At 32.9% G+C, this 26,207-nt stretch overlaps 1 protein-coding gene across 1 annotated transcript in view; it reads left to right on the forward strand.

Moving 5' to 3' along the window:
- Window positions 1-20,765: 20,765 nt before the first annotated feature.
- Znf804a (zinc finger protein 804A) overlaps window positions 20,766-26,207 on the forward strand; it is a 281,859-nt gene continuing 276,417 nt past the window's right edge. Inside the window, exon 1 of the mRNA XM_026400733.2 lies at window positions 20,766-20,876. Coding sequence (XP_026256518.2) covers window positions 20,766-20,876 — 111 coding nt within the window. The remainder of the gene's footprint in view (window positions 20,877-26,207) is intronic.

A 26,207-nucleotide genomic window follows, 5' to 3' on the forward strand; every position in this document is an offset into this window, starting at 1 on the left:
ACATTAGTTTATGGCAAAGTCAATATTTAAAAATGTGATTCCTCACACACAAAATAGACAGACTCTGCACTTTGCCTGCCTCAAAATTTGATTCAGAATGTATTTTAAGGCTTGTACTAATTTTTTGTTCCCTGAAAAGACATTCTTAAAAGTTTAGAAAATGAATTATCCCCAAATACTTACATGTATACCTCTATAAAACAAGTCATCTGTGAACTATATTGAGAGACAGGGATTTAAATGTTGATTTCAGTTCAAAGTTCTGTATCAACATCCTACAATTGAATTTTATAATGATCCTGTTACTTCTATAGTATTCTTTTAAGATTCTGGAAAATTTGCACTATTTGTTTTCTTATTAACAAAAGTCCTTTGAATTTACTTTCATTCAATTGATTACCTGGACCCATTATAACAGAGTATAAAATCTAAACATTTAGTGCTATGAAAAGAACTATAGAATTTATCTTATCCAACATTTTCCTTTTACAAGTGAGAAAACTGAGATTTAGTAAGCTTCAGGACTTGACAAAATGTTATGTGTCATGGCCAAGAATAGAACTTTTGTTTTTTGGTTTTTTTTTTTTTTTTTGGTTTTTAAGATTTGTATTCGTGTTCCTTGGACATCAACTAAAAGGTCACATAATTAGAAATTGTTCCCTCAATCTGCAAGCTACACTTAGTGTTGTGGCTATGTGATCCTCACGTACCCTATGCATCCACCACCTCCAGAATTATTGTTTATTTATCCATGTTTACCACAAGTTCTTGTTGAGCTGTAACTTCTTTATACATCTCTATAAACCCAGTGCTATAAAACTACTCAAAAAACAGGAGCATAGTAGATGTTTTATAAATGAATATGGTCAAGAGACAATGGGGAAAAGCCTGTTTATAAGGGCTAATTTATGATCATAAAACATATGGAACAACTTGGGGCTGGGTCTGTGGCTCAGTGGTAGTACACTTGCCTTGCATGTGTGAGGCACTGGGTCAATTCTCAGAACCACATATAAATAAATAAAATAAAGGTATATCAACATCTTAAAAATATTGCAAAAACATATGGAACAATTTAAATTGTTTTCATCTGGAAATGTCTAGACAAACCATCAATGCAATGGAAGACTATTCTACACTAAAATACAAAGAACTGATGTTCTAACAACATGATTGAACCAAGATCAAATTCTTCTAACATAATTTAGACATAAAAGGTAATATTGTACAATGTTATTTATATGGCATTTCTGGAAAAGACTAAACTATGATAACAGAAAATAAATTAATGCTTTTTAATTGCTAGTAGTGGAGGTAATGTTTGATGGAGAAAGGACAAGGGGAATTATTTTAATGTATTTTAGCAATTTTATAGGTTGATCATAATGGCATAAAGTGGCTATCTGGAGTAGAATTTCTTCTTCAGCAGGGCAGCCTTAGTTCTGCATTTCAGGTATTAAAACTGATTGAATCAGGTCTAAATTACTGAGGTAATTTCTTTTTCTTTCCCTACAAATTATGGCCTTCAGTCTCATGTACACTAGCCAAATACATCAAAAGACAGTTTTAGCATTCTGCTAAAGTCAATGTAATGATTGCAAAGACAACTTACCCTTTTTATCTTATCTCCCAAGTCTTTAAAGAAAGAATTCCAGGATTTTGTTTTTTCTCTGGATATAATGTATTGTATGTTTATATTCACTTGTACTTTCTCTGTGTTATTTATTGCTAAGTGTTTCCCCAAACTGTTTTACTTTTTCTGACTCTTTAACTTAATTAATTTACTGTTGACCAAACCTTGGCCTAATTTGTCCTATGATTCTTCTACCATTATGCCTATCATAATCTCAGAACAAAACTTCAGTATCTATAAAATGCAAAAGAAGCAGAAATTGATACTGTACAATTGCTACAGGTAAATTCAAATAGTTCACCTTGTTATAATGTGATAATAATACCCATACATTTCTATTTAAATGAAGGCAATGAGCCTCAATCTTTTGAGCTTAATCATTTCAGGATATATTCTGACAAGCATGTATCTTCTACAGCTTTATTTCAGACATGTTTTTCCAACACCAGGACTGTTAGGCCATGTAACTTATGTAAACTACTTTTCTTAAATATATATGAATGAAGAAAAATGGTCCTTTTTCTAGGTAAGATTAATAAGTTGTTCTATATATTTTAATATTATGCCCCCATCACTCTAATGTGTATAGAGACTTACTCTGTTGAACTGAAAATTATTTCATTACAGTTTTAAAATTTATCATAAAAACTAAATGAAAAAGTAGAAAGAAATTAAATGGAGTATAAAGTCCACATAGGTTGATAAAAGCTAATATAATTCATAATTTATTTGAAGCTTTCGATAAAATTATATTTGTAAAGTGTGTTTCCTTCTTAGATACTGTCAATAACAAGGAACCACAAATAAGCAGAAACATTTCAAGAATTGAGTCTATTTGGAAAGTACATCAATACCAGGGAAAGAATGTCTTGTTCTTATTCCTGTCTCTAATCTCTTTGCTTGTTGTTCCTTACTAGGTAAAATTAAAGAAAGTTTTTGCTATACTTTGTATAGAATTCAAAAATTTTGAGGACTCTATTCAAAATATCAAACAAAGTAGAAAGATATTTTCAGAATAAGGACAAATGAAAATCTAATTTAAAATATCCCTGGATATAGTATGTTGTGCAATGTTGTGTTATAGCAAGGAAAAAATTGAAAAGTGAAAAATAGATACATAATAAAAATACTGTTTACCTCTTTAAGATCCTGAAATGAAATGAACTATATAAATAAAATATTTGATCAAAAATTTCAATAGGTCTATCTGGCAAGAAGTGAAGCATGCATAGATGAATATTTTTGGTTTTCATAACTGTGATAATAGAGTAATTTTATAAACCTACTCTCTTCCAGAGTAAAATTGATAGTGTCACAATGCAGACTATATTGAAGTAAGGAAGAGAGTAATTGGGGAGATTAAAGTGGTTCCATCACTTAACAATTTTTCTATTTTATTTCATCGGCTAATACTTCACAAAATTTCTATCAAAATATTCTTAAGAACACAGGTGAAATAATCAGTACATATCAAGGCAAACAACTTACCTAGACTCATATTTTATTTTCAACGTTCATATTACTGTTTGCATTCCTTCTATACATAATATTTACACATTTAATTGAAAAATAGAAAGTTACCAAAATTTTAAGAAAAACTGATGCTCAAGGATGATGTGTTAGTTTTATTCACTGGGTTTCCTTACCCCTAGAGGTTCTCATTATATTTTTCAGAAACAGAGAGAGACAAAGATAGAGAGTGCTTTGTGAGCTTTTTTTTTTTTTTATTTTTTAATGAGTGAGCTCCTTAAAGATAAAACGTTTTTGTGTAAAATTATATGTTCCATTATGGTATGTGTTTTCAATGATCAGTTTTTTGACATTCTGTGATTTCAGAATGGCTATTATCTAAGACTAGTGTCAAATGTTTCAAATTCAATGAAAATAGTATCAAATTACTTACTCCTGTGCTCACAACCATTACTGCCAGGTCCTAACTCATTGTCACCACACAAATACACATACTTTAGGCACTCCTGTAAAATGACATCAACTCTTATAAAAAAAAAAAAAAAAAGGCGGGGGGGGGGGCTTCTTATCATGGCTCCAACCAACAGAATATGGAACTTGACACATCCAACTTAACTACAAATGTTCTCATACTGAATCTGAGAAAGACCTTCGTGTTGATACTTCATAAAGAAGAAAAGAATAATAAGTGCAAAATATGTTCCTGTGTTAAAATGTCTGGTCTACAACAAAAGCCTGCCCACTAGTAGAAAATATTTACCAAAGAATTGTCCTCTCTGGGAAAAGGATGCCTCTCACTCCAACTTGTTCTTTCTTCCTATCCACTGTCACATAAAAGTAGGAATGGAAAAAAATGTCAGTACTAACATATTTCAAGTAAATAGTTTGAAAACATTATAGCCAAGTAAGGGAGTAGGGGCAAAGAGAGCGAAGATAGCTAGATCACTGGAGAAACATTGATCAGGGTCCAACCTCTGAAACATTAGTCCCACAAGAGACTGGGATTTGACTGCAATGTTATCCAATTATGCTTTTCCTTCAGCTCTTACCTCTATACCTACAACAAATGCTCCAGTTAAATAAGAGTGGTTATAGCTGAGATAACAACAAGATATAATCTTTATCTGAGGAAAAGTACTTAGGGAAGCCTAAAATGAAGAGGGGAAATAAAATCAAGAGCCATAAAGGAATTTCAAGTTGCTATTTGCAACAGCAAACAAAGACAGCTGGACTCCTGGCCACATTAACATAAATCTGCACACTAAAATATGTTTCCCTCAATTTTCACCATTTCCTGACATTACTTATTACTACATTTCATGCCTGGGATTTCAGCAACAATGAAACCTTGAGGCATGCCAAAAAAAAAAAAAAAAGGAGAAGAAAATACATTCTGAAGAAATGAAGTAATTCTCAAAAACAAACTTAGATGTGACAGAGATGTTGGAATAATTAAAAAGAGAATTAAAAAACATGATAATGCATTAATGGGCATAGAGAAAAAAGTGGATAGCATTTATTGGGTTGGATATAAGAGGTGGAAGCACTAAGAAAGAATGAAAAGGAAAGGTTAGAGATGAAAAAGACTAATAACTGAAGAATGCCTATAAGGGGATCATCAGCAGACTTGACATAACTCACAGAATAATCAGTGAACACAAAAGTAGATTAAAGAAGCTCCCCAAACTAAAATGCATGTGGAAAAATGAATGAAAAAAATAGAGAGCATTCAAGAACAATATATATTTTAAAATATATTGTAATATATTATGCACAAAACATTATGCAACTGAAATATAATATATTGTAATATGTTATAAACTCAATATAAATGTAATTGAAATACCAGAGAAAGAGTGAACAAAGAGAGAATAAAGCATAAGAAATATTGGAAGTATTAGTAACTGAGAATATTCCAAAATCAATGACAGACACAAAATCAGGTCCCAGGTCCATGAAGCTCATGACCATGACCAGAGAACAAGACCATACAGAATCAAGAAACCAAGTCTAAGAAACTAACAAACTGAAGCATATTTTATTCACACTACAGTAAACCATTGACAAAAAAAAGATTAATGAATAAGTTGAGAAGTCAGCTTACACATTATAAGGATCAGTGAACTTCTAGAGAAAAATTATGCAAGCAGGATGAAAGTGAAGTGAAAAAAGATCAATGATCCAGAATTACATATACTGAAATAGTATCTTTCAAACTAAGAGATAAATAAAGATTCCATGCTGAACCAACACTGCAGAAACTCATTGCAGGTAGATCATTCCTACAAGAGATGGTGAGAGGAAATTTTAGAAGGACAATGACATAGGTCAGAAATATGGGTCTAAACCAAGGAAGGAAGAATTAATTTTACCATTGGAGTTGTAACCACTGAGAATATTATTTTGAAAGAGGTATATTTGTTTTATTAAAAGAGGAGGAAAAATTCAATAATATATAATACTTAGTTAAAAACAAGGAAGTCAGAATAAAGAGGCGACTAAATAAAGAACACAACAAAAGAGAAAGCAAAAAGTGTTATAAATTAAAACAAGTATGTGAAATTTTAAATGTAAATGAACTAAATATAGCAATTTAAAAAGATATCACCAAAATTTATTTTTAAAAATCCAAGAAGACACTGTATGTTGCCTACAAGAAATCCTCTTTAAATAAAGAAAGTTTAATAGATAAAATGTGAAGAGATGGAAAATGAAGTAATGGTAACACAACTCAAAAGAATGCTGGTGTGTCCATAATCATTACAAAGATGACTTCTAAGGAAGGAAAATTATCAGGGACTAAAGGGACATTGCACAATAAGAAAGAAATATATTTTCCAAAAAAGCAAAATAACCCTAAACATATATGTAACTAGCATCCAAATGTCCAATAATGTGACATGAATAAAGTAATGATTGAATTATAAGGAGACATGGACAAATATACTCTTACAATTGAAGATTTTAAAACTCCTCTTCCATTAATTGATATATCAAGCAGACAGAAAATCAGTAAGAATATAGAAGACTAAAACAGCACTATCAATCAACTTGAATTAATTGACATTTATAGAACAGTCCTACATAGTTACCCAGTAGAGTTGAACACTTGTGTCCCCACAAAGACCTGCATATGATTTTTATTATAGCTTCATTCATGATTATCAGAAACTGAAAATGACCAAGATGTCCTTTGATGGTAAATAGACAAACTGATATATCCATATAATGGAATAACATCCAGTTTTAACAAAGACATGGATTAATCTTTAGTGCATATTGCTAAGAGAAGGATGCTAGTCTAAAAAGGTTATATATACTTCCATTTCAGTTATCTAAATTCTGTATAAGATAACACATGTCTCTTTTATATATTATGTATAAGAGAATACATAGGTTTGTGGTTTTCAGTTATTTGAGTGGGAGGAAATTTGGTCAGAGAAGCACAGGGGATTCTTTACAATGATGAAATTTCTGTATGACAACAATTGGATACATGGCAGTGTTTGCCTTGTTGAGTTTTGTAGGTAATTTAATACCTGAAATTTTAGAAGTCGTTAAGGAGGTCTGAGATTCTAAAATGGAATGCAGAATGTGAAAAGGGAATATATTTGTATTATAAATGCATGAAAAGCCTTACTCATGTGGGGAAATAGGTGTTTACCTTAGTAACTTTGGAAATGGATTGATTTTGTAAGGCTACAGGCAAAATTAACCGAACATGAATGCTGTATTATAGTTAATAAAGTTATTTCCCACTTGAGTAAGAGTTAACAACTCTGAAACAACAAACTATACAAAATGAAATTAGACAAGTAAGTAAATGAATAACAAATGTTAGAGACTAGGTTTCTTACTGTTGGTGTGGAGATTATATACATAAGCAAGAGGGGAATGTGGCACTAGATTGGAACTGAAGTCATTAGTATAAAACCAAGTTTAATTTAATATAGGTAATCATGGTGACATACAAAAATCTTCATAAACATGTGAGTACACAGATGTTTGTATACACACATGTATTCCCTTGCTCTTCCAGCTAGGAAGACAAACAAGCAACAATATTTCAGGAGCAATGAGCACAACTGGTGTCCAGATACAAATTTTTGTTAATTTACTTGTTCTATTTTAACAAATATATAAAGCATGAAAATTTTACATCATCATGTGAATTTTCAATATATGTGAAACATCATATAGTGTGATATTTAACCCAGGTTAATCAAATCTGTCTCCTCAAATATTGATCATTTATTTATGGTGAAAATATTTAAAATCCTTTTTGTCTAGGATATTTATAACCTTTTTAAAATATGCAGTTGATTATTTTTATATATAATCACCCTAATGAGCAACAGAACATAAGAACTTACTTGATCTCCTACCTAACCAAATATTAATATCCATTCTGAAACAAAAGGAACCAGAGCTCATGCAGGAATAGATAATTCTGAGGTTGCTGTACCATTTGCTCATGATAAACCTGAAAATTTTTGAAATGCCATTAAGAAAAAACAGGTAATAAAAAACCTCTTTCAGAGTGACAGAAGAGCTAATTGAAAGTACTTCCCAATGGCCATTGCTGAAGCAATATACAACATAGTATTGCATAAATCAAAATGCAGAGTAAATATCCACAATGATACAAAACAGAATTAAATAAATTCATGGAAGAGAATGATTTCCCCACACCAAAGATTTCTAAATAATTGATGTAGATACTTCCTGGTTAAGGATATACAGCATAATTTCCACTCCTAAAGTGTGGTTGCTCACAGTGACATCTTTCAAAAAAAAAAAAAAAACAGTATGGAAAAGGCAAGAAAAGAGTAGTGTACTGTGCAGACCATGAGATGCACTACCTCTATCAGGTGATCAGGGTCAATATTAATAGTGATAATTGAAGTTGACAGCACATAACTTAATAAATTATGATGAGAGGAGAACTTGCCTCTGTGGTCTTCCTCACCAAACTTATATTCTCACTCTACTCTTCATGAACACATCAAATAAATCCTGAATAGGAACATTGTACTTAAATGTGACCAGAAAGAGTTAACAGGCATAGACAAAAGGAATCTAAGGAAACATGATAAGTAAGTTTAATGTGGTACCCTTGAGTAGAATTTTGGAATAGTAGAAGGACATTAGATATAAATTAAAGAAGCCAGGATACAGCATAAACTTTTTAAATAATAATGCATCAACATGTGTTTATTCTTCAAGACAGAAGGATTATTGAATCTAAAATATTAACATATATATGGAATGTGTTGTCTATGGAAAGACTGTAGTACAGTCACAACTTTTGTGTAAATTAAAATTTATTCAAAAGTATAAAAGTGTAATTAAAGTTATGAAGTTTCCTATTTGCCTATGAGAGTCATTAATTTTGATCTCTTGGAATTAGAACTGAGGAAACAACACAAACATATCCACTTTAAATGACAGTGGAACAAGGAGCAACATAGAAGAAAGGGTAGCCTCACCTAGCATCAACTATACTTTTCTCATCCTTTTTTTCAAATTGTTTTGTCCTGGAGCTGGGGATGTGGCTCAAGCAGTAGTGCTCTCGCCCGGGTTTGATCCTTAGCACCACATACAAACAAAGATGCTATGTCTGCTGAAAACTAAAAAATGAATATTAAAATTCTCTCTCTCTCTCTCTCTCTCTCTCTCTCTCTTAAAAAAAAATTCTTTTGTCCTGCAGAGCAGTTAATGATTGGGTCCAGAAAAAACAGACCAAAGTTTTTATTGTAGTAGAGCATGGCAATCAATATTCAAAATGACAATTCTAAATTTATAGGCACATCAAATTTTATTAAAATACTCTGTTTACTAAGTCAGTGAAGTATGTAATATGTTTAAAATTAATAAGGTTTTTAAAAATTTAAGGGTATTGAAAATTTACTTATCTAGGAAGCTTAAATCCTTAATAATAGCAGGTAAATTATTTCTTAACTAGATGGTAAATTATGTCTAGAATGCCATACTGTAGTTAGACTATATATAAATGATGTTTCCATTAGCAAGTTTCCTAGGATAAGTTATATTACATGAAAAGTGTATTCTAATTTGAATTTTAATTCAATAGATTGTTTGATTCCTAATATTAAACTATCTTGTAATTCTGAATAAATAAGTAGATTATTTTGCTCAGGCATAAATTAAAAGTGTAGTCTCTTGAAAATGGCAAGAGACAACTGTGGTATGTTTTGAATACCATAAATGAAACTTTGTATTGATATGGAAATAATAGCATTTTTTTCTTTTAAGAAACCAATAACTTCTAAAGAGTTTATGAAGCTTTGAAAAAAAAATGTAAATTCTCCCTCCAGGTTTTTGTGGAATGATATTAACTACAGGATATTTGTAGACACTGTCTTTTTTCATACTGGAAATTTCAAAATGGCCATTCAACATTAATTGTAGGTTTATGTATCTATTTATACTATATCATGGGGAACATAATTGAACATTTTTAACTCAAACCAAACCAAGGAAGTAGAATGAAATTAAATTGAGTGAATAACTTTTTGTCAACCCTGTGATTCAATATTTGATGCACTGCTAATTTGACTCAATTTGTGCTTTTTTGGTTATTTTCTAATGACAGTATTGAAAGAATGTTTTAATGAAAAGTTGCAAGAAGATATTCAAGAAACTCTAACATGCTTATAAGCATTAATTTCTTACTATCTTAAATATCTACAATCATCTAGGACTTTCTTTGTTACTCTAGAAGAGAATGTAGGCAATTGGCTGGACTCTCCAAAGAATTATCTCTGGAATTTGGGTTTCTAGAACTGTTTTTAACAAATGAATGCCTGGACTTTTCTACTGTTTTTGCATCTACTGTGTTTTCATGGTAAATCAGGTTGGATTTCAGCTACCTCTCCTATTTTTGCCTTTACTCTTTCTACATGTGCTTTTGGTGCTGTGTTTTTGTGCATGGGTATGTTATTTGACATTATTTGACATTGACAGTATTTAATTAGTTTTGAATTTTATCAAATTTCTTTTGGTTGTCATTCTGGAATATTTCTATGTGATTCTTTATATTTTTAATAAATGTCTGTCCTAACTCAGATATGTGAGATGACAACATTTTCCTCACTAGAAACAACAATATCTGTAGAGGTAATAGCATCAATGTAAGTAACACTTTCTAGTTTATCATCACAAGTGTTTATTTTTTATTTATGATAAAAAAGTTAATTTACTTTTTATCAAATTATCATACTACCCTCTACTACAATTGATTCTTGAGACCCTTTTCTCTGTTCTTCAGCAATATTTTATTTTATTCTAATTTTTTGACATTTTTGGAAGGTCTACCATTCCTTTATTTTAAGTCTGGTTACTATTTTAGTATATTTCTGCCTTGGTTCAAAAAAGTCTGGCTACTAATTTCCAAAGTCAATAATGACAAACAAAACTATGTAGGACCATCTAGAATTCTTAAAACATTGAATTGCTTGAAATGTTTTAGTTCAGGAATAATTTCTTGATGGCTCTTGATTTCTCAGGCCATTGGAATGGTGAGCCTTTCCTTTGAGCAGCTTTGAGTCTTACCTCCAAGCTTTAGCTGAATCAGCTGGTAATACAGGGCATCATGAGAACAATGCTTTGTTGCTAAAATTTATGTCTACCCTTTTCCTCCTCATATTGCCAAATAGTCTAATATAGATGCTTGAGAAATGCCTAAAGTACTTATTGGAAATATAACAGACAAGCTGATCTAAGTTTGTAAATCACATCACTATATCTCAAGATAACAAAATCATAGATGTGCACTTAAATTCATCACCCACTACAGCCCTCTCCACGTGTATTACCATGTTATACTGAATATACTATGTATTTCTATATAAAAGGAGAAGTCTTATATTATGTAGACCTCCATATTTTACTCAATAGCTTAGAGAATTTATATAAATTTTAAAGAAACCAGCCCCTTTGTCAACCTTTACTTATAAACTTTTGAGGGTTTTATTCTCATTGAATTTTAAATAGCACTATTATAACTACCAGAAACAAAACAAAACAATCTCAATTTCCTTCAAAGGAGCCTAATTCAATTTGTAACATCACTGATATGGATTTACTTTTTCTTCTGTCCCTTCCTCTTTCCTCTTTTTTTTTTTTTTTTACCCTTCAGCTTTGGCCTCTTTTCTCCCACATCAACCCCCCACCCATCTCATTACCATTCTAAATGTTTGCACTCACCTAACTAGACATCCCAGGACTATCTATTCCTTTATACTGAGGATTTCTGGTCCTTGATGGTATGTTAAACAGCCATGAGACCTAATTTTCTGGCAAATTTAATTTCCTACATTTCCTGTATCATTGAAATCAAATCTACTGACTGCTTATATTTGTGATCCTCAATCAAATTCCTCTTGAATAAGTATCTCCCCCCCCATTTTTATCCTCTGACCTACAAATGTTATATTTGATTGTATATTGCATTTTATTTAATATGATCATATAATTTCATGTCATGTGTCATAGTTAATGTTGTATATAATAATATATCTTTTGGATTACCTATGTGATTCATTTTTTTTTAGTTGTTTCAATTTCAGTTCATTTATACTGTTTGCTTCTCATACATCAACAAAAATAAAATCTGATTTATTCCTAAATGTGTGTAACTATAGTTCAGATGCTATAAACAAGTTTAAAAGTTGAATGTTATAGGTTCAATAAATTATATATATCCAATTTATAATAATTTAAATAAGTATTTTTATTAAAAGGAGACATAGGTATCACATACAAACAACATGTAAAAGCAAGTCGACCTTAAGAATATGTCTGTAGGAACATTCTCCGTCTTTGACCTAAGTGGAAGAGTACATTATAGGAATAGCTCAGTTTCTCCTGAGCTTCTAAAAGCCCACGCCCATGTCATATCCTAAAATTCAGAATAAGCCACTTTGACTTGGTGGGTTCTGGAGCACTCCACAGATAAAACAATTTGGAAGGAAATTGTGTGATTTGACAAATAAAAGTTATGATGATTGTAAATGGGAATGGAATTTATTATGCATAATTTCAAATTTGTTTTCATAAAATCCCTATCTGAATTTTATGAGGTGTCCATTTCACATTACCTCCTGAGCCCTGATAAATCCCTGAGAAACATGTTTTTCTAATTTCTAATCTATGGACTAAATGTTTATGTCCCCCAAAATTCATATTTTGAAATCGTAATCCCTAATATAGAGGTATTATGAAGTGAGGCCTCCATAAGTAATTAGGTCATGAGGTCAAAGTCCTCATGAATGGAACTAGTGCCCTTCTGAGAAAAAAGGGAAGGGATGATCTCTTGGCTGTGTGAAACAGCAAAACACAGAGACTGTACAGCCAAAGGCATCAGACTGCCAACCAGGAGAGGCCTCATCAGATTTTGAATCAGTGGGAATGAACCTTGGTTTTATACTTCCTAGGTTTTAGAACTGAAAGGAGTTGTTTAATATACTCAGTCTACAATATTTTATAATAGCAGTTTAAAGTTACTAAGACATGCATCACTTTGATGAGTAATATAATTTATATGGTTTTAATTTGCACTTATTTGGTTCTAAGTCAATATAAGTAAACATAAGCTTGAAGTCTCATGGAAAGCATCCATGTCCTCTAGTTCATACCACAAAGAGATGTGCTAGAAAAGAGAGGTATGAAATACATATATTATGTTAGGTGAGAGTATTCAGTACTGATCTTTTATATTTTTCTTAAACCCGGTCACATCTGCAATATATGTAGAATCTTTGCCACAAAATTTATCTCATTTGAGCAGTGTGAATACCTGCTCTTAGTTGTATTGTAGTTTAATTTTGTAAATTCTCTACAGTGTGTTTTTTTTCTAATGATTGCTTTCTCAAATCACTTTCAAGATTGCCAACTTGAGATCATTTTTCTGATTCATCTGATTTGAGCCACTAACATTCCTTACCTTTGAACACCTTCTCCTTAAAATCAATCCCTATTTTGGAGGGAATGATTTCTGATGCATTCCAATGTCTCAGTTTTATTATTTTTATTTAACTATTTATTCATATTTCGTGGTACTGAAGATCAAAGCAGGGACTCTTTACCAAGAAGTTACACTCCCTAGGCCTCTTTTTTTTTTTTAAATTCTTTTTATTTTGAGACAGGGTCTCATTAAGTTGTCCAGAATGGCCTCAAAATTGCAATTCTCCTTATTCAGCCTCCCCCACTAGATGAAATTATAGGCATGCAGCACCACACCCAGCTTTAAACTCTTGGTTCTAAAATCTTCTTTGGCTTCTCATTTTTTGTGTTCTTGTGGTAAACCTTGAGCTGAGAGTTTTTATCCAAATGAAGGTATCATCTACCTCATCCAGGTCTAGTTTTTAAATGGAACTGATATGCCCCTCACTTTGAAATGAATATCTGTTCCTGACTCCAGACTGGCCATCTCCACTGTCTGTATTTACATGTATAAAAGGAATCCAAATATTACTAAAAAAAAAAATCTAAATGTTAGTTTTTCCCCAGTTTACTTTTTTCCATACTTTCCCATCTCAATAAACTCCATCAGCAACCCCTCCTTTGCGAGGGTCAAGATTCTCAGAAATATTTCATTAGTCTATCATGTAACACCCTATTTATCAGTCAATCCCATCAACTGTAGCTCCGAAGTATTTTCCTACATTGTTCCTACTTCCCTTTCCTCTTCCATCTTAGACCAATTGCTTTCATTTCAATATTTCTAAATATTCTGCTTGCTTTAACATATAATCAGTTATTCACATACTGAGAAGTAGAGAAGATATCTGAATCTTCCTTTCTCCTTCCCAAGTATATCTCCATAATTTCTTCTACTTTTCTTTGCTTTTATCCAGATCCGTGTTTGTATGTTTCTGCAAGTCAGGCTTATCTTTTTTCCTCCCCCTCTTCCAGCTTTCTCTATCTTTTTTGTTACTTTTATCGAGCTCATTACCTGACACTAAAAATCCCATGTAAACAACATGTGTTTTCCTATCTATATTTATGCCTGTTAGTTCTCTTACAAAATATATACTTGCTCTTGTTTTTATACAAACCAACCAAATCATATTTTATACTCTTTGTTCTGTCAACCTTACCATTTTATATAATAAAACAACTAGATAATCCTACCAAATCAATAAGTATGGATTTGCTTTATTATTTACCAGATGCATCAAAGGATATAACACAATTTTTGTATCTTTTGACTTATTGATGATCATTTCCCTTGTTTTCAATTTTTATAACTATGCACAATTGAATGCTGATATATAAAACGGTCTTGTAAATATCATTATATACTAGTACTTCTCTGTACCATGTCCCAGGAACACAATGAGTAAGTAAAAATTTAAATTTATATGCAATTTTAATTTTTATTTATATTGCCAGATTGCTTTCAAAAAGCTGTAAAACAGGAATGTAATAATTGTTTGTTCTTTTAGTATTTATAATAGTATATTTCAATGTTTTTTCTTTTGTTAATTTAGTTATGTGTCATCCAATTACATTAATTTCTTTGGCAACATATTAGAAATACAATTTTGGCTCTTAAATTTGCACTATTTTGGCACTTATCCCAAAACTACTTACTAGAATTGAAAAGTAAGAGGGGAAAAACATATTTTGAGAATATCAATATCCATATCAGCTAAATATATTATATAGAACAACAGGCAATCATTTTTTAAGACGTGAAAGAACTGCATAATATAAATTCTTTCATTCACTTAAGATTGAACCAAAGAAAATTTTGAAATTTCTCTCATGATTTTTATAATTCATTGATTTATCTATTTTCATAGTTCCCCTATTTCCACCAGCTATCAAGACTTACATTCTCAAGTAATGTTAAGTTATTGTTCTCCTCTGTCTGGACTGATCAATATCAGCTGTAAGCATATTTTCTCAAAATCAGAAATTAAAGCTTGAAAACATACAGGATAAGGTCTTGCTTATGCCCTTTCTTTTACAGGTTAATTAACTGAAGTTAAGAGAGTTTAAGTCATTATTAATCTCTAACAAAGTTGCTTTAGTTGGAGATGCCTTAAAGTGGTTTGGAGTAAGGTGCTACTTGTGATAGTATTTACCCAAGTACAGTTTCTAAACTTCATTGATTCTAAGATGCCTTTGAGTTGGTAAGATCTCTAATTTTATGATTGGTGCCACATGATGGATTATTTCATGCAGCTAATTGGCAGTGTGTTTTCATTCATAGTGGAGGCTTTTTTTAAAAGCACTTATTAAAATGTATAGGGAATTGCATTTGTAAAGTATACTCTTCATTTGTAACAAGTCCCACATTTCAACACAGTAGAATTATAGTACAGAAACAGGAACATGGATATAGGGTTACTTTTAGGTAATAGTAATCTAATAAATACCTTACAAATTGCCATAGTCCCTTAAGTTATACATTACCATTATCACCTGAAGGTAAGGTTAGTACTAGTTATTCAATACATTTTTCATTACTAGTATATACCAGTCTTTCTCATACTTGAATACATATAGATCCTTTTTAAAAGATTCCCTAGCACAGAATATGTTTACTTGTGGCATAATTTTACTTAAATATGCTAGCATCAAACTAATTATACCACCCCATATGCTTATAGCACTATGTAAACACAAAACAAAAAAATAGAAATCAAATGAAAATACAACAGGCAGAATATCCAAATTTACGATCTTAATTTAATACAACAGATGATGTTGCATTACTGAAATCAAACCCTATCTGAAACATGAATTTGTTTATGAGTGTTTGTGTGTCAATACTGATCTCAGCATGCATTAAGTTTATGGTTACTGGTTCTATGGTGAAGCATTCTATAACTTTGCTCCAATTTAACTATGCAACACTATCAAATCAGCATGCCTTAATATTTCTTGACCTTATCTTAGAGCAAACTAATCTCTTATATATTAAATTCTAAGATTTTTCCTCATTAGCACAAAATAATATAAATTAATACTTAGTACCAATATGATAATAAACATAAGTGGAAACCAAAAATATAGACAGGTAGAATTTAGTTACAAATTATCTAGCCTTATGGGCATATAGAGGATCTAAAATATCCTTTTTTTAAAGATTACTATAGATTTGAAAAGAAAAATTTTGAATCTCAATATTGAACTCAGTGACAACTAAAAATGCATCACAAACACATTTAAAAAACACCAGGATATGCATTTTACTTGGTTGGTTGTTTTTCTAAGATAGTACTCGAATAGATTAAAAACTTAGTTCACACAAGCTCAGGGAATGCTGAGTCACTGGAACCTAGAAGTCATTCTAATTTTGGGGTCATTCAGTGAATGTTGGGGAGTTATATGGACAAACATAACAAAAGTAACAAGAGATTGCTATGACAGGGAGTAGAAAGTCCAGACATCTGGAGGTTATAGCATGTGGAATCACACATCAGTAGGCAAACTCAGGGAAGATTTACCTCACTCAGAAAGAACTAGCCTGAATGGATTAGGGTTAGGATTCAAGACCCTGGGTTCCAGGTACTCCTCTGGGAAAGGGGGTATGAACTTGGTTTTACATATTAAAACCACATTGTCCTGAAATCTTGTGTGATTCCAGAACAGATGAGGAGCAATGCTTAATTACTGAGCATGAACATAATGTCCATATTTGGTTAAGCAAAGCAAAATAAGGGGCAAAGAGTGGAGTTTACAAATATAAACACAAAGCAAAGGATCTTGATTTGAAATACAATTGTATAAAGGACAAAATTGAAGTGAGTGGTGGCAAAAATGAACTATAAATTTTTAGACTGATGACACTTTTATACTTCAAATTTTAATCATATTTTCAGTTGTAGAGTTACAAATTGAGCATGTGATCTATCATTATTCTACAAAAATATTAAATGACTGATTAAAAATATTGATTCTACATATTTATAATAAGAAGTTATATATTAAACGATTTCCAAATTATACATATAAAAAACTTTATTCATAAAATTAAGGTGGCATGATTTATAGAAATAATTCATATCAAAACAGTTATCAACAGTCTTAAAGATATCAGAATTATGTAATAGGAATGTATCATGGAGATCATAAAAGCTTATGACACAATAAGAAATTTAAAGATGCTTATTCATGTGGTGTTTAATCTCTTGAAAACAAGACAAAAAGAAAGAAATGAAAACAAGATGCAAGGGCACAACAATTTATCACTGGCTACTGATTTTAACTTATTGCTGCAGAAAAAATAATCTCTTCTCTGAGATGATGGGAAAGTCCTCATTTCCTCCTTTTTTCTTTTTCTTTTTACAAAAATAATTTTAAAAGAGTACTTTTTGTATTTAAATATAAGAATTTTATTGTCTGTATTAGTTGTTAGTTAAAGTTAGAAACCAGATTCTACATGGTGGTGGCTTATTGTTCTGAACATTAAGGTTGATGTGATGAAGAGTCTATTAGCAACAGAGCTCACTTGGTAATAGCATAATGATTATCATTTAGCATAATCAGTAATTTAATTTTAATGACCATTATTGCTGTGACCTCTAAATTTGAATAAGGGTGCACAAAATAAGTCTCTTCCAAAATATGTCTTTGTTCAAGGTTTAGACATAGACTATTGCAGATCACATTTAGTGTTAGTTAATTTTAAAGTAGATTGCCTTATATAGAGAGAAAAATAACAAATTGTATGCAAAAATTCCTCTTTTCTTTTTTAATTAGTAACATAGATTAATAGCAGATTTATGTTATATTTGTTACCATTTATGTATAGGATTAGATATGACCAAAAGCCACCCTTTATCATTAAAGTAATAAGTAGAATAGGTATATTTTTCTCTAACTTTTTAATTTTATCAGAGATGGCTAAGGGATTTCATTAAAGTGTATTTTTATCTGGTATGTGTATGTACACACACAGACAGGATACACAGATAAAAACTTTGGCACTAGAAACACAATATGGATTTCCACATAAGTGATTATAACTGTATTCCCTGTTTCCTGAATTGGAAGTTGAGATTTCATGCTACAAAGGTTTGAACATCTAGTCATAAGTATTCAGAAATACTTCAAAAAAATCCCTTTAGATTATTCGAACTAACACACTCATAAAACAACATTATCTCTTCCTTTCACATAGGATACTTCTTCGATTTTCTTATGAACCTCCTTGGTGTGGCTCAGTAGTAGTAAAGATGTTTTCTCCTGTCTAATAAATGAGTTTTCAAAATTTCAAAAGACATAAAATCATGCAGTTCTTCCCAAAGTGATGTTTGCAGATAATGCTTGTGTGTTCAATATATAAAGAGAAAAAAAAACTGTAATGATAAGAGCCAGGAATTGATTTAATTTCCATGCAATATTTAGTGGGGATCAATTGAAATTTTTTTCCCAGTAGAATTGTGTTCATACTGAATTCTAACAAATCATTGGGTGAGTTCTTCTACAGAGTATAGAAGTTTTGTAAATTATCACTTCTCTCTCAAGACTTCCAGACTCCCCCAAGTGGATATCTGAAAAATTTAGCCAAGTAAGTCTAAATAACTCTGGCACTTTATAATGAGCTTTAATCAATCCACATCAACTTTTTTTAGATTAAAGCATGATGCATGTAGAATTTTTCTTTTGATGAATCTAGCATTCCCCTGTTCTATCACCTATAATTTATAATTTACTCACAGGAATACTGGTTCTCTTATTAAGACTCTTTCTCTTCTCTATTTCTTTCTTCAAAAAGTGAAATCAAACTGTTACCTTTATTAAGGACCATATTATGATTTGCAGGGTCAATGCTACATAAAATTATTCCCATATAGGATACACAAAAGGGACTGTATTGCATTTTGACCTCCAAATAATAAGATAAACACAGTTTGTAACAAACTGCAGTTTACTCTGACATAGGGGCATCAGAATGTCTGGAATCTGTTTTAACCAATTAAGCGTTTCAAGGCAAAAGGAAAATAAAGCCTTAGGTAAATCCATTGAAGGCACCATCTCCCAGCCTCCCACTGACCATTATCGATCTTTTTAAGTGCCGCTTAATGAGTCGTATAGTAGTAGCAGATCTATGGTGTGCTTGTACCTGATGGGATGCCCTCACTCCACCACCTCAGAGGAGCTAAACTTACACAAAGAGAGAATCCACTGGGTGGGAGGACCAGGCTGATGGCTGCCTTGACCCCTTAAAGCTCAGCCCAATAGTCTTGTCTCCAAGGAAAGCAGCAGACCCCATATCCTACTTTCCATGACAAACCCATTAGTTCCTGTGCGGGAGATTTTTCCATTCAGGTCGCTTCTAGGGCGAACGCTTTTGTTCACTAGCACTCTCTGTAGTGGGAGAAGAACTAGAGAGAAATGCAAAGCAAGCTTGTGGCTGCAGCTTCATGTGCCGCAAAGCATCCCTTTCCTCTCAGCTTTGGCAATTTAGGAAGAACCAACGTTCCCAGAGGAGGTGGATGAAGGGAAAGCCAGGACAGGGAACATATAAATCAGGAGTCCCTGTTTTTACCTTCAATCCACTTCCACTCACATTGCCACAACTCCCCTCCCCCAGACTATCAGCACATATGATTTCTATAAATGGGTGGGGGTGGTGGGCGGGGGACATTTTCTTCCCTCTCCTTTTTCTAAGATTCTGAACAGGATACCAATCTTCATAATATATATATATATATATATATATATATATATATATATATATATATATATATATATATAACAAATAGAATCGTATAAACCAACCCCAACGGGTAGCAATTATCTTGAGGGAGAGAGAAGCCGCGGCTGGATTCGCTGCAGTTGGAAGCGATTGGCTTTGGTATTGAATTATTAATTTATTTATTTCCCCTCGCCCCCACCCCCACCCCAACTGGTAGACAAGAAACCACGGTCTCTTCATTTTCCCCTCCGCCCGCACCTTACAGGAGTCTCCCACTTCTCGGCGGCGGGCCGCTGTGCCGCCCGCCTGCGGTGGCCATCGCCTCCCCGGCCCTCTGCGGCCGCGGCGCTGTGCGGGGCGCTCCCACTCGCGCCAGGGCTGGCGCGGCCGTGGGTCCCAGCGGCGGCGGGGGAGGGCGGGGGGAGGCAGCGGGTGACAGATGTACTCCTCTGACAGCTCTCAGTATCAGCCCAGTGGCTCCCTGCCATTGGCTCAGTGCAATGGACCGGCAACGCCGCTCACTATAATAACACTCATGCCTGCCAGCAGCAGCAACTCCGAGTGCGGGCGCCGAGCGCGGGGGATGCTGCCACCGCCGCCGCTGCTACTGCCGCGCAGGCGGCTCCCGCTGCCCGGCTCCGCTCGGCAGCCGCACGGGCACTGACTTCTCCTGGGCTTGGTCCTGCCTCTTCGGACCCCTCCCCTCCCAGGATCCTCCCGTGGGGCTCCTAGTCCCACCGCGAATTAGAAGAGAAACACTCACAGAGAGGGAGAGCACAGCGAGCATGCGGAGGCGCAGGAGCCTCCGCGCGCAAGGCAGAGGGGTGTAGAGATCCTGTCTCCCCAGGGCAGGCAAGAGAGGCGGCCGTTTGCCCTCCTGGCGGGTCCCCAGCCCACCCTCCCCGGGCTCTGACGCGCTGCGGCTGCGGGCGCGGGGTGCATGGAAGCGGCGGCTGCGGTGGAGGAGGCGGCGGCTGCCCCATGGAGTGTTACTACATTGTCATCAGCTCCACGCATCTCAGCAACGGACACTTTCGCAACATCAAGGGAGTTTTCCGGGGCCCTCTCAGCAAGAACGGGAACAAAACTCTGGTAATCGCTTCTCTCTCTCTCTCTCTCTCTCTCTCTCTCTCTCTCTCTCTCTCTCTCTCTCATCTAAGAGGACATTTGGAGGATTGAGACTACTGAGAGGTTTTGGAAGTGCTGCTATTCAATTTGGTTTATAATATATTAATTTGTTTACCTGATGGGAGTGGGGTGATAATTAGAGATAGAAAGAGAAAGGAATCTCAGTAAAGCTGTGATCCGTGGCTTTGATTGACACTTCCATAACGCTCCAGACTCTCTCCACCTCATTCCATAATGCTGAAGATGATCACAATCCTTCCTTATTTGAAGCATGTTTTGTCAACAGGATCTTTTTGAAATGAAAGGAGCCCTAACCCTAAGTGACCCCATAACATCTTTTGATTTAGGAAGATGAAGGTGAATGAGGATGTGTGTTTCTGATGGAGGCAGGGAGCCATGTGGCTGGTAGCATAGAGGAAGTGGAGGGACTGAGTGATGGTCTCAGAAAGAGTTTGTATTGGGGCTCTTCCCTGAAGGACCAACTGTCAGCAAACTTCTCTCATGAGAAGTTGTCAGTACTAAGCTAACACTAAAAATGATTCCAAAACTCATGCTGTCAGCTTTCAGCTTGTTATTCTAAACAGGTTGGGGATAAGCATGAAGGGCGATCGCTATATCACGATTAGAATCATTAAAAAACATATTAGACAAACAGAATCCATGCAGTGGCTGGAAGGTTCTCACTAGACCACAACGCTTCATCTTTCAGCATCCTAGTAGAAACAGCACTCCTGATTGGTGGGAGAAGATGTGCTGAGCACTGAAATAGTGCTGGGTGATATCTCCTTCATTCCTTCCAAATTCCAGTGGCTACAAAACCTGCCTGCAGATAACTCTCATGTACTTGTATGTCTGGAGAAATATACACATCCATAAAGAAAAAAAAAAAAAAAGAAGTACACTATAGAGAGTAAGATAAGGTGCAATATACAAAGGTCTGATACACTAAGTCTGGGCCCATTAGCAAGCAGCCTCTCCTCTGCTTTTCACACAGTGGTTACTTAGCCTGAATGTGCAGAATAGAAGTTTAAGGACCAAATAGATAAAAAGTAAATACAGTATTCTTAATCTATTTTCTAAATATATCTCAAAATGTGTTACTACATGAATTAAAAAAAATGTGGTATGTTTTTTTCCAATGATAAGAAATTCTCATCTAAAATTTTAAGTGAACTTTGGCATTAATTGATATATTCTTTTCCCCTTGAATTTATTATCTACTTCTTTTCAGTTCATTTAAGACTCAAAAAGCCAGGGCAAGTTTGATGCTTTTGTTGTTCTGGATGTGGCCTGTTGTTGTTTTTGTTGCTGAACAAAAGAAAGTAAATAGCACTCTTCTGGTGACTTCATTATTGGAGTATCATATAAAGTAGGCAGAGGTTAAAGAGAGTATTAAAATTGTTCTGGCCAGAGAGCTCAACTAGGAGGGAAGGCAGAATTGGGAGGGGAAAGACTTTCATTTTGGATAAAGTAAACACAAGTTTGTTTTTTAAATCAAGTATCACTGAGGGAAAAGGCAAACTTACTGAATGAGACTTCATTTTCATAGTTACTGTGATGGTGCAGGTGATAAAGCATACCTTAGAGTTCATAGAAAAATAGTTATTTTCCCAACCTCCTCTTGTTAAGATGCTATTAATCTTGATTATAAGTCAACTTGTGGTTTCTAACAATGGTTGAGTTTGCATATTCTGACTTCTTTGTCATATGCTTGAAGTTGACTAGTTCTTTTTATCACTCATATTAACAAAAGATAAGTTAAAGTCTAATTTTGCCAGTGTAACCTTGTTAAAATAGATGATAACAACAGTCAGTTATATGAGATGAATACTCTGAAATGTAGGTAAATGTCAGAATTAACAGATACAGATAATATATTTGACCATATTTATCTTAGTTATAATGAAAGAGACTTACAGAAACTTTCATGATAGTCCTTCCAAGTTGATTATGAACTGCCCAAGTTTGTATTTCTTCTGTATAAGACTTTATACTGACTGAAATTATATAGATTTTTATATTCTGATCCAATTGTGTTTGAAACTATTTTTTCCTTGATAATATATATGTATGTTTTCTAGATTTTTTATGAGTTTTGTTATTGAAGACAATGAGATTTATGCCTAACATTAAGAATTACATATTGGGAAATATTCATCAAGGAATAATTTTACATATGAAAAAGAGCTGTCCATACTTACCTGAAAATGTACTATTTTAAAGCACATAGGGTGTTGTGAGGATTTGCTGAAAGTTAAAACTTGCTAATAGTTAAAAATAGAAAATTGAAGCTCAAATGTCTGAATTAACAACTTAATAAGAAGCACAAATATTAACTTAAAATAGATACATGTCAAGTTTTTTTAAAATTAAGTAAGGATTTATGCATGTCATGTTTTTAATTTGTATTTTCAAATTTTAAAATTGACACACAAAATCACATGTGCAATTGTTTTAACCTCTGATTTGTGGAGTAATAATATGAGACTTTTTCACTTTATTTTATATTTTGATTTTGACATACTTTAATTTTACCTTTAAAAAATCTTCACATTTCTGCATTTTAAATATACACTAAATTCAAAAGAATTTAACATATTTAAGTGTTTTTTTCTTATTTCAGGAAAGCACAACTTAACAAAACTATTTTACCCTAAGAAACTGAATTATTTTCAATTACTAGATAATTAATGAATATTTTACTTATTTTTAAATTCACATTAATAAGTATTTTATAAAATGTCACAAATTTATAAGATTAGTTTAAGATAATATATATCTATTAGTACAGTATTCTGTCATGAATAAAATGTTACTTGCATAAATAACCAGTGTAACTCAGGTTTCAGTGACATTGATCAATTGTTAAGTCCTAAATTCAGAATGCAATCCTGCCACTCATATTAAGGAGATTATCAAACTATGCAGTCCTTTCCATCTATCACCCATACATAAAATCTTGAAAAAAAGAAGCACATTTAAAGATTAAGACTGTTATTAATTTTGAACTTATTCATGAACTTTTAAATATATTCCACTTGGCCATTTTAAGCAAAAATATATAAATCTCCATTTAGAAATGTCTTATCCTGATTTCTATTACAAATTGTATCATATCTATGATATAGCTTTACTTTTATGAAACAAAGTAGCCCTAGGATTTCTGGATAAGTTATAAGGTTTAACGACTATGAAAAAAGTTTATGTTCTATGTATTCTTATTATTTTTCTTTAAGTTTTTTCAATCCACTGCTGTGTAAGCAACTGCTGTTTGGATAGACCCATTAAGTTATAGTTTTTCTTGCAATTGAGCCAAAAAGCTTGTTTTCCTTATTTATAGAGTTTAAAACAGCTATCCAGATATGCAATATATATTTAGCATGGAATAAGTTATTTCTAATCACTATCACTTGTAACATAGAATTTGGGGTTTGCCCTTGGTCTTTTGGAAGTTACTATTAATTTTCTTAATTCTGTTTGTTGATCAGCATTTTGGTTTCTCATATAATAGCATTACATTTATTTCACTGAATGGTAGTTTTGAGGTCACAGAATGAGTCAATAGTATAATACAAATTTCCTGACATAATCCAAATTTTGGAATCCATAAGGATAAGTATCATAGTATGATTAAGAGATAGTATTGGTTAATCTATTTGTCAAAGGAATTTTACTTTTCTATTTGCCTCCAGGTAAGGAAGAATAGTACCAGAGTTATAGAATAATTTGAATTTAAATTTGTTTTACTTCTTATCTTCATATATATTAACATCACTAAGTTCTGTCTGATATAGGCCCCGTTTCTCCAATTTCAGTGTAGGAACTACCAGATTTAGGAAGAAAAAAGTGTTATTAGTTGGTTCTCAACATATTTGTAGTTTAGTTCATTTGATTTTGTTGAGGTGCCTCAGTTGTAAGGCACTATTATGGGCACCACAGGTGCTATATATTACATACTAAATATTACGTGCTAAGATTTATTCAGTGATGCTCCTGTTCATTTTGATTCTGTTGAAAATATATTTGACATGCTTGTAGGGTTTCTTGTCACTCAGGATATTTTCTTGTGTATTAATTTTAGAAAGTAGGAAAATTGTTTTCCTTTGTGTTGACAGGAAATCACAAATTTATTTAGGTAGGCCTTTGAAATATACTATATGGCTTTTTGTTTTAATTATCATTATAGAATGTTATATTATTCATGCTTTTCAATCACACATAGTCTTTCCTAAAAAATTGTAATTTTAAAGGTTTCTCCACTTACCCAAACTCAATTATGATTGGTAAAAGACCGATTGTTGATTGTTGTTAAAAAATTAATATTATTGGATAAACAGCCTCAAGGGAGTTTAGCAGAGATGGTGAATTATTAATGTGCTATCTTAATATATCACCAAATTCCCCACTTTATGAACTTGTGCATATAATATCTTGTTATATATTCTTCCAAGTTTCCTTCAAACTCTTACTTCAGTATTAAAAGTTATCTTCTGTCTCATTTTCCTGAACTTAATGTGCCATTTCTTCTTTGCTCTATTTGTTTTTTAGTGAAGTGAAATTTTACAGCATATGCATTTTTAGAACATGTTATTCAAGTTAAAGAAACTCTGAGAGAGTTGGACTTTTGTAATCATGACTCAAAAATGTAGGAAATATTTTAAAGAGGAATGTTGTTAATTAATACCCATGATTCCTACATACCTTTGATAGCTTATTAAATATTTATTCTAGACAGCTGAAATTCAAATAGTGACATATTATCTTGTCTTATTAGATCTGCACTGGTGTCTTCTTGGCTGTTGGTGGGTACAATTATGTTTGTACTCAAAATACAGATGGGCAAAAGCTTCAAGGCCCATCTAATCCAAAGGTTTCAGAAGATCCTATTCTGGATCAAACACAGCTTGGGGAAGAGTTCAGTATTTACAGTGTTTTACAATACTTGGGGTTAGATGCCATTGAAGGAATTATCCTCGTAATTTACCACTATTCTACTCTGCTTTTTCTTGCTATGTAGATATTTAATTTTTTTAATGTTGCCTTCTCAACCAATGAGGAAACTTAAAGTTACTATTCCTGGCTTAAAGTCAAAGTCAAAGTTTACCTATGAGAATATAGAAGTATTTTTATTTTTTAAAATATACCCTTCAGGTACCAACTTTCAAAACAGTAACGGTCTTCAAAATTTTCAGCATATTCACACTTTCCTTAACTGTTTACTATATATTAGTTGAACTCATTAACAGTATTCCCCAAATCAAATATCTAGAAATGCTAGCACAAGAGGAACCACTT

This window comes from Urocitellus parryii, chromosome 1 (genome assembly GCF_045843805.1).
Source record: "Urocitellus parryii isolate mUroPar1 chromosome 1, mUroPar1.hap1, whole genome shotgun sequence".
NCBI lineage: Eukaryota > Metazoa > Chordata > Mammalia > Rodentia > Sciuridae > Urocitellus > Urocitellus parryii.